At 46.4% G+C, this 10173-nt stretch overlaps 1 protein-coding gene across 1 annotated transcript in view; it reads right to left on the bottom strand.

Moving 5' to 3' along the window:
* Positions 1-3259: 3259 nt before the first annotated feature.
* LOC147016134 (uncharacterized) overlaps positions 3260-10173 on the bottom strand; it is a gene marked incomplete at its 5' end in the record, with an annotated part of 25019 nt that continues 18105 nt past the window's right edge. Inside the window, one exon of the mRNA XM_085849145.1 lies at positions 3260-3268. Coding sequence (XP_085705271.1) covers positions 3260-3268 — 9 coding nt within the window. The remainder of the gene's footprint in view (positions 3269-10173) is intronic.

Genomic DNA, 10173 nt, shown 5'->3' with positions numbered 1-10173 from the left:
GTCCATGCATGGCTACGATCTTGTATCTGAACTCCTCAGACAATTCTCTGATTTTATTTCTTTTTCTCCTTCCTCATTGCGGTACACACAGTAACACAAAACAGCCCTCTGTGAACTTTGTTTCAGGTGTGACGTGTGGTTATTTGTGTTGGCTCCTCATCGACTTCACTCTAGTTTTATTTATTTTGCTTTAACTCCTTTGTTTTCCTAACTGCATTGCTTAAATTCTCTTTTTATTGAGTGCCTTTATGCTTGAGCGTTGGCATTAACATATATATATATATATATATATATATATATATATATATATATATATATATATATATATATATATATATATATATATATATTTGCTGAATTGTGGCATCTCACTATCTACTCAGATAAAATAACACCATCTCACTGCCAGTTATTTCTCGTCAATCCATTGTGCACACGTGATCATGACCTGATCTGACGCGTCTTCCTCTCCACCCCCTTCTCCCTCCGGACCACCCTCGTAGCTCCTGCACGGCGCGGCTGACGAACTGTGTGGGCGAGACGGTCCACGGTTGTGCCGGCAAATCGTCGCGACACAAAGTCTGCACGAATGGCAGGATACGTTTCGGATGAGTCGAGATGCCCTTGCACAAGCTGCTCAGGTTTTGAACTTCCTTTGCTTTTTTTTTTTTTCCCCCCTCTCCATCTGAAGCTCTTACCATGTGATGCACAAATAAATTATTTAATCCATTGGTGAAGTGTTCTCATGGAGCGTGTAATCTGCTCGTCGTGATTTGCAATCTCAGGTTTGCTGCATTGCGGTGTTCTTCACCAGGAGTCTCGTTGCACACCTTTTTTTTATTTGTTTTTCCGCATTCACCCGTTCATCCAAGCTTTGCACTTCCCGCACCTGCCGTGCACATTACCGTTACAATGTGCACATGGTGCATGCTCCTGTTCAACGGCATCCTTTTGGCGAGTTTGTTAGCAGCTGATGTCATGTCAGTCGGCCATTCACGTCGTGTTATCTCAGTTGAAGGTTCGGAGCTTCGAAGCAGTCTTGTGTGCACGGGGTGTACTCGGTGCGTTGCTTTATTCTGTTTCGAACTATTGACTTCCCATTGGTGGGGCAGGATTTTTAAAGTTGAGTACGATGTTTGTTTGTTTACTTTTTAATGACACCAAGAAATATTTTGCATTCACAAACCAATTCCAGCGGATGGAGTACCCGGGTTAATGTCTCTGTGACAGTTGGTGCACTCGTTGATTGAATGCCCTCTGCCTGCGAAACACCAGGGTGATGTTTTGCAGTGTGCTCGGGAATGTTAACCAGACTAAACTTGAATGTGAGTACGCTAAACTTTGAGCTGTCCTGTCAACTCCCCATAAACTATTCATAATTGTTGGTTTGCCTGTTCTTGCTGAAAATGACCGTTCGTACATCACACGTGAATACTTGGGGAGGGGGTGTCGAAGCTGCTTGCTTGTACTGTGAGGGCAAGCAATGTAACCTTGTGTCGTGGCATATCTAAAGAGACAAGACCACTTGCTACCCGCTTGTGAAGCACCAGTCTGATCGTTTAGTCGAGGTCCAGGAATCGAACAGACTGGACTGCTTAAAGGTTCGTGCGTCATCCTGTTGGATAACAAGAATGGTAGTACCTAGTAGGGTGACAGTTTGCATTTGCATCTTCTTTATCCAGGATCCAAACACAAACCGGCGAAAATAGAAGGCAAAATGAAGCTTTGAGCTTTGCTCTCGGCCAAATTCTCAAAGCGGAATAACCTTTGAACCTTGATGTCTAAGACGCTTCATCTTCTCCTTTATGCCGTCTTGCCTCGGGCTTGCTTCAGTCTCCCTCGGAGACAGTGTGTGTCCAATATTATTTTGCACAAATGAGTTATCATGGTACGTCTGCTCACACAAAGCTTGGTTTGCACCGTTGTAATTTGTCTTGCTGTGATTGGCTCGCATTGCTTGCTTGATGATGATCCTGAAACGCTGCACGTCTCTTCCCGGATACAAAGCCAGCCGTTTCCTTGCAATCGACTGCTCCGTACATTCTGTTCAGCAAATTCTTTCACCACCTGCTGTCTTTCCTCTACTTTCCTTTTCTCTTTTTTTTTTTTTTCTTTTCGCAATTTCTGCAGGTGTGCACACTTGTTACCTCTGCCACCGAAGGTGGACGTAGGTTGTTTTTTTCACCCATCTGTCTGTGAGCAGGATATGTCAAAAAAAAAAAAAGAGGACCAGTGGACCTCCAGCTTATCTGGGCCCTGGCCCAATGTTGGAACCCAAATTTGGTAGCATTCTGACCAGTGGGTCTGGAGAGGAAGATTTTTGAAGGAATTCACATGATTGTCCCAAAAATTGACTGAGATCGTCATTTTTTTCCACACTTTCGGTCACCTCATCTCCATGACCTCTGCAATTTAACATCCCTACCTTGGCCTAATTTGGTAGCATTCTGATTGGTGGTTCTGGAGAAGAAGATTTTAAAATAAATGTATTATCTCGGCCATTTTGACATTCAAAGTCACTTGACTGGAACCAACTTTGCAATCCATTACCAGTCGGGAGCGGAACGTTGCTGCCAAATTTCAGCCGGACCGGCCCAGCGGTTTGCGTGGAGAAGACGAAATAGGAGACGAACGGACTGTACGCGATTACAATACCTTATCTGTAATTTCAATTACATAGAAGCTAAAAAGTTATGGACAGATTTGGATGAAAGTTGGACAGGTTAGGTGTGTAACGATGACGAATTGGTTCAATTTTGGTGAATTTTTGGATCCAGATGTGAAAATTTTTTGAAAGTGATTCTTCCCAATTGAGAGATAGGGTCAAAAAAAAACAATATATAACATGATGTATTAAATTGTGGAAGGATTATGACAAAACGTGGTGGATGAGTTGGTTAGGTGATGAGAACAAGCCCATTAGATTTTGGTTAAGGTCAGGATGCAGATCTGGTCTATTGGTGGGATGCGAAACGTAAAGTGTTCAGCCTCGCGGAGGTATGCACTCTACTGAGCGCTGTTCTAGGTTTCTTATTCTTTTTTCCCTGCACTACCTAAGGCTCATGGAGAAGCTTCTATGTGTTGTATGTGGGTCTAGGCTCATTGGGGAAGCTGAATGATGAAGGGCAACAGACTTGCAAATGACCAAAGGGTTGGGTGGGGGTGTGGGTGGGGGTGGGGTGGGGGGGTGGTGGACATGCACAAGGTGGAATGTTGCAATAGCCCAGGGAGAAACCGTGTGGTAAGGAATCAGTTTATGTTAGAGAACCTGGAGGTGCACAGTTGAGTGCATGATATGGTGATGGATAGCACAATTGAAAGACTGAAGTGAGGAGGATGAGATGATGGACTCAAGGAGACAATTCCATAATCAGGAGAATAAGGGAATGAATGTAGGTGGTCAACCAGTTCAGACTATGGGAGGGTGAGTTGGTGATTGGGGGGGGGGGAGTTGTATACAAAGTTTAGGCTCGTGGAGAAGCTCGAACATAGAATGGATCAGGATGTAACGGCATAAAGAGGGAGGGGGAAAATGCACCAACAGTAGAGTTGGGGAACAAAATAGTGGGAGGCTTGGACAAATGAGGGCTCAGGGGGGACATGAGGAAGTTTACAAAATGGATACCGAAGCAAACTTATGAGAATTGTGATGAAAGCTACAAAAAACAAGCTCGAATGAGCTAAGATCCTCGTCCTCTTAATGATGACGTCATAAAAACGAATATGACGTCATTGTGATGTATCAAGTTTGTGATAAATTCTGTGCTAATGCCCGGCTTGATTCCTGCAAACAAAATTCAAACAGCTTGCCTAGTTTCGGAGATAATGGTATAGGCGATTTCCATTAGCGGCGATATTATGACGTCAACTTTTTTTCTCGGAAGAATTTCCAAAATCGGAGATGGTAACTTCCTGATAGACTTGGCTTCATCGTGGGAGATTCCAATGATCTGGTGTTAAGCTGAGCAAGATGTGAGGCAGGGGCACCAACCCAGAGGGGGAGAGCAGGACTCCATCAAGCTGCAGATGAAGGCCGTGAAGGTAGATAGGATTTCAGGTGTGTCAAGGAAGGACTTTGTACGACGGAGGATGCCCAGGCTGGCTTTGGAGACCAAATTAGAAATGTGGTTTGTCCAAGAAATATCATGGCTGATCATGAGAGCCAGGAGTTTTAATGACTGAGCCTCCTCTAGAGGATTGTTAAGAAAGTAAATTGGAGGGTTTGCCAGATCGTCCTTTCAGAGAGAGCTGGTGAGACTTGTCAGTATTGACTAACATATTCGAAGTGTTTGACCAGCTTGTGATGTGTGTGTGTGTGTATTTGTATATATATATATATATATATATATATATATATATATATATATATATATATATATATATATATATATATATATATATATATATATATATCCCCCCCCCATTGGTCTGAAGAGTGAAGGGGCTGCTGCCTGCCTGTTTGAGGGATGAGGAATGTCATGGCAGAGGGTGGAGTCATTGAAGAGATGAGGATTTTCCAGGGAGTCAGAGAGATCATTGATGAAGATCGGGAATAGGACTGGGCCCAGAACACTGCCTTGGGGTTCTCCAGCCTTGACTGGGAGAGTAGATGAAAGGATTCCATTGAGTGCTACACATTGGTTACGAGTGAATTGAGGAAGCCAGTGAGCCATGTGTGGAGTTCACCTTGGATGTCACAGGCAGAGAGTTTGGAGAGTGAGGCAAGATGTCAGACTGTATTGAAAGGTTGAGATTTGCCCAGAAAGATGGTCCTGATCTCATATCTGACATTGAGGCCTCCATCCATTGTTGGATGAGTATAAGCATCATGTCCAAGGTGGAGTGACCCGGTCTGAAACCAAATTGGTGATCTGAGATGAGGTTGTTGGAGAAAAGGAAGGATTTCATATCAACTGTGATGGTGGATTCCATGACCTTGCCGATGATTGAAAGCCAATCGGTCTGTAGTTAAGGGGATCAGGTTTTCGTACGTTGTTTATGTAATGAGGTGATGTTTGGTGACTTCCAAACAGATGGAAGATGACCTTGGGCAGAGGTAGGCAGAGGAAGATCTTCAGGAATGCATGCGAGATTTTTTTGTTGTAAAAAATGGGGATATTGTAATCTGCTCCATCTCTCTGTATGTCTCCTCCAAAACAGTAATGCAGAAATTCACCAAGCTTGGTCGGAATGATCACCACATGGCAATGACATGTGGGAGTGTTATCATTTTGACCCCGTCCCCTGGGGTGGGGTCAAAAGGTTAAATGTCAAAAAATGCAATTACGGGCACATTTTAATATGTTTCTAAATGAAACTTTGCATTTGTAATCTACATTCATCTGCAGCCTGGTGGAGTACTGCTCTCCCCTCTGGGCTGGTGCTCCTGCCTCTCACCTTTCTCGGCTTCACACTGTGGAAACTAAGGCATTTAGGATCATTGGTATCTCCCACGACGAGGCTGAGTCTTTGATCTCTCACTCTCTCACCGCAGGCAGGTCGGTGGTCTTTCTGTCTTCTACCGTCTCTTCTCCGGTCTCCCCCCCCCTACTCTGTCTGCGATTTGTCCCCACCATATATCTGCAGGGTGCTCAAGGTCCGCCAAAAAACACCTTCTGGTAAAACTACCAAAATCACGAATCACTTCTCACCTTCACGCTTTCATTCCTCTTTTTTTCCCACCTTTGGAATAAACTCCCACACTCTCTTCAATCCCATTCTTCCCTCCAGGCCTTCAAAACAGCTGTTCACCACCATCTCTAAATTTCCTCCTTCCAAATCCTCGATCTTTTCTACCCCCGTTAATCCACTCCAAACCCACCTCCTTCAAATTCCCTGCCTTCCTTCCTGAAAGTCCCTGTAATGTCCATCTTGTTTACCCCGTGTTCTCCGCTCCATCCATCTCCCTTCCACAGATCTCCTAATGTCTATGTTCCCCACTGTTTTGTCCTTCCCATTCCTGCCCCTCTTGTTTCATGCCCCCCCCCTTGCTGTGTGTTGTGTATTAGCTCTCATCCGAGTCTCGACAAGGTATACAAAAAAACCCATTGGGGGACGCATGAAATGTTGTTGCGGAGCCGGGCGTCGGTTGCGAGCACGACCCCAAGGTGGAGCAGTAGGGTCGACTCTACCGAACACCCGGAATCTCCGAAAGGTACAGGTCCCTTACAGGACCGTGAATCGTCAATAAATCAACCACCTGGGACAGGGTTATCTGCCAAACTTCAAAATACTTAGAGGTCCACGTGGCGAGCTACCGAGGATTCACACCCTCAACGGCACTCGTCCGGGACGAGCCGTTTCTGTGCTTGACTCGAGTGTAACCCGAGCGGATGGTTACCGAGGTCCTGTCAGTCCAAATGCCCAATTTACCTTCGCTACTTCTTAACACACACCGTGCCAAACCAATGAAAGAAACACAAAACGAGCTGAAATATCTAACAGGATTTATTTATAATGGGGAGAAAGGGAACACGCAAAGAGCAGAGTTAAACCGACTATCAAAGATGCAAATAATGTACAGCAAAAGCACTTAATTCCTACTTAAAGACGGGCCCACAGACAGACGCACACCCAAAAGAAACGGACCAAAATGGTCTTTATTATCCCTTCAGCTCAGAGGGAAGTCGAGCTGAGGGATGAGAATGTGGCTGGTGACCTGGCCGTGTTCGCGCGGCTCGACGTCCGCACCAGTCGGCAAAGAACGGACCAGGGCAGCCAAATCCAGCGATGGCGAGACGAGGTGAGGGATCGCTGCGACGTGCCCCGAGCCAGCGATGAGACGAGGGCAGAGAAGCGCCAGTGACGAGAGAGATCCGACCAGCGACGGGACGAGCAGAGCGCCAGAACACGCGCTCGAGAAGACTGAGCGCAGATTATTTGATTCCCTGTTCCTTCATCGTCTTCTCGGGCGCGGTTCGCTCATGCGTGGCCTGCGCCTATTTGTCGACCGTCGGGGAACTCTCTCGCATCTTCCTGATTGGGCGAGGGCGACGTCAGGTCCTTGTGAACTCTGCCCATGTATGTGCTGACGTGCACGTAGGCAATGGCGTCGGTGTGAGGAAGCGAGGTGAAGGCATGTTGTTGTAGTTATCGTTGATGTAAAAGTAAAAGAAAACCCTGACTATCAAAATAACTCTGCAGCGGATGAACATTTAATTACCCATTAAACAAGGGAAAGGGAGCTATCTATCCACATTTACTTATCAAAATAACTGAGCGAGGGGACCTGAATATCTGTGTGCACAAGGCTTCCAAATTTGTAACAATATTTAACGATATTTATATTTTTTGGGGGGGGGGGGCGGGGATTTCACCCCCCGGTAATGCCCCTGGGGGGTGGGGACTTAAGGTCACCGTGGAGAAAAAAATGTAAGCAAAATTTGGTGTTGCGTCATTCCTGGTGGAACTTTCTACCATCTTTCAAGTGTGCTTTGGGTGAGAAGCGTGGGGATTTGCGATGGCTCACCATCCACTTCATTCTAGTTACCCTTGCCCGAGGAGAGGGTATTGCATTTGGGTCCGTTTGTTTGTCTGTTTGCACAGAACTTTCTCCACAACGTTCGCAAACATGTCATGGGTCACATGGTTTGGCAGCCATATTGGATTTACCCCAAAAAACCAATCAAAAATCTTCTTCAACTAGAACGGCTGTACAGATTGAGGGGAAACTTCACACAAATGTTCCTCAAGCCCTAATTTACGACTAATTGTTGCAGCCATATTGGATTGAGCGAAAATCTTTGAAAAATAATTTCTCTTGAACCGCTTCATCAATCGACATCAAACTTCCACAATTGTAATCGAGTAGTGTTGGGGAGTATATGTTTTAAATTTCAACCTGATCAGGCACATGGTCTCGCAGCCAGAATTATTTAATTTTTTTGAATCTGTAACACACCAGTACACAAACGCTACACAAACACGACAAAACAAGTCCTGGCGAGGGTCTGCAATCTCTGATTGCTGTTTTTCTATACTAGTTCGAATTTGTGTTACTTTTGAAAACCCAATTGAACTTCATCCGTTTCACAGTCTGTTTCGGAATCAGATATCGTACAATGTATTGTGGCTAACCTGTTTATGTGTTGTTTTTTTAAAGCAACTGATTCTGCCATGAGCTTCGGTCCTCTTTAAAGAATCACTCGTCTTGTTCACCCCCTTTGGTCGTCACAATTCAACAGCTTCATGTTCATGTGGTTTGTAAACCTAAGCATGCCTTCAGCATAATCACATGGGAAAATAGATCTGCAAGTAAGCACGCCGCTTGGTCACCACGAGTTGCAAATATGCAATAAAATCGCTTCACAAACCATTTTGAGCATGATTTGACTTCATTCTGGGCCATTAAAGATGCTCAGTGAAGACATGTTAGGGGGAGGGGGGGTTGTTGGTGGGGTGGGAGGGGGGCAGGTGGGTGGATGTGATTGCAGGATAATTCACTTGGGAGATTGCTCAAACCTTCTTGTCTGGGTGCAATCCCCTAGGCCTAGTGGATCAGGATTTCCTGAAAGATGACGACGTTCTACTGCCGTGCCTATAGGATGAGCATTTAAAACCTGATATCGTGTTTGAATTTAGGTTGTGGGTGTTGAAGATTGCACTGGTATCTATGGAAACGAGCATGGTCCTGTGTACCACTCGATCTTGATTAAAGGGAGACTTATAGGGTCGCTCAGAGGTAGTTTTGTCCTTTGAGATGTCTAGTTTGGGTTCGATTCCAAACTCTTCTGAAAGCTGTGATCTTCCTGCTTTGCAGGCATGGAGTTTCAATAGTGTGTGCCGTCCATCAGAGTGATGTGAAGCCGGTTGTCCTGTCCATTAGTGGACCTTGGAGATCCCACAGTGTCTTTCAAAGAAGCGTCGACGAGTTATCGCCAGCGCGCTAGCCAAATTCAGAATTCCTGCCCACGTATGCAGGGACACTGCCTCGGTGGCACAGCAGCACTCCTGCAATAATGTAACCAGCGAAACGATTAGCAATGTGATCCCAGTCTGGTATACATTCACTGGAAGATGTTGAATTCAGACGGTGGTGAGATTGGGGTTATTCCAAAGGAGATGTCATTTGATTGATTTTCATGGGGGTGTGGTTAAAGCACAGTCTGGATGGTCCCATTGACACCTTCTCTCCTCTCCTGTCCTGCTTAAGATTCCTTGTGCATTATGTGATGAGTTCAGACGTGCTGAATACATTTCAAAAGATCTGAAATAAATAATCCTGCACTCGGTCGCACGTACAATATTGTGCGAGCATGTGACCCTCAGATGGAACTTTGTCGTCGGAACCTGTTTTGTGTGATAGCAAATCCAGGTGAGATTGTTCTAAGCCGAGTTTGCCGTCCTGTGTGTGTGTCTGCATGTTCTTAGGTTGTGCCAATTAGTCATGCGTCGGAAGATTTCGAATCGGCCATTAGCTGGTTTATAACCGTTCCCAATGGAGACCGTTCTGGTTGACCAACGGTAATGGATGATGATTTTATAATTTTTTTTTAACGAGTAGATCCATTGCCAGTTTGCACACTTTCCGGCTTGGCAGCGTGTTGAAAGTGGCAGTGAGGCACAAGCGGCCAACATTAGCATGGTGGGTCCTTGGGCGAATGGACGAAAGGAAATTATTGATGTTTTAAAATACATTTGAAGTTTTTAATTTTTCTTGGTGCAAGCTGCTTTTGATGAACTAGTCGGAGCGGGCCCGTAGGTGCGTGTCCGTAGGTGAGTGCCAGTATGTGCAGCCCTCTCTCTCTCACCTCCTCTCTCGGCCCCCCTCTCTCTGGCCCCCCTCTCTCTGGCCCCCCTCTCTCTGGCCCCCCTCTCTCTGGCCCCCCTCTCTCTGGCCCCCCTCTCTCTGGCCCTCCTCTCTCTGGCCCCCTCTTTCTGGCCCCCCTCTTTCTGGCCCCCCTCTTTCTGGCCCCCCTCTTTCTGGCCCCCTCTTTCTGGCCCCCCTCTTTCTGGCCCCCCTCTTTCTGGCCCCCCTCTCTCTGGCCCCCTCTCTCTGGCCCCCTCTCTCTGGCCCCCTCTCTCTGGCCCCCCTCTCTCTGGCCCCCCTCTCTCTGGCCCCCTCTCTCTGGCCCCCCTCTCTCTGGCCCCTCTCTCTGGCCCCTCTCTCTGGCCCCCTCTCTGGCCCCCCTCTCTCTCGCCCCCCTCTCTCTCGCCCCCCTCTCTCTCGCCCCC

The sequence above is a fragment of the Eptatretus burgeri genome, chromosome 12 (assembly GCF_056783735.1).
Source record: "Eptatretus burgeri isolate ZD-2024b chromosome 12, Ebu_testis_v1, whole genome shotgun sequence".
Lineage (NCBI taxonomy): Eukaryota > Metazoa > Chordata > Myxini > Myxiniformes > Myxinidae > Eptatretus > Eptatretus burgeri.
This window is presented reverse-complemented; position numbering and strand designations above follow the sequence as displayed.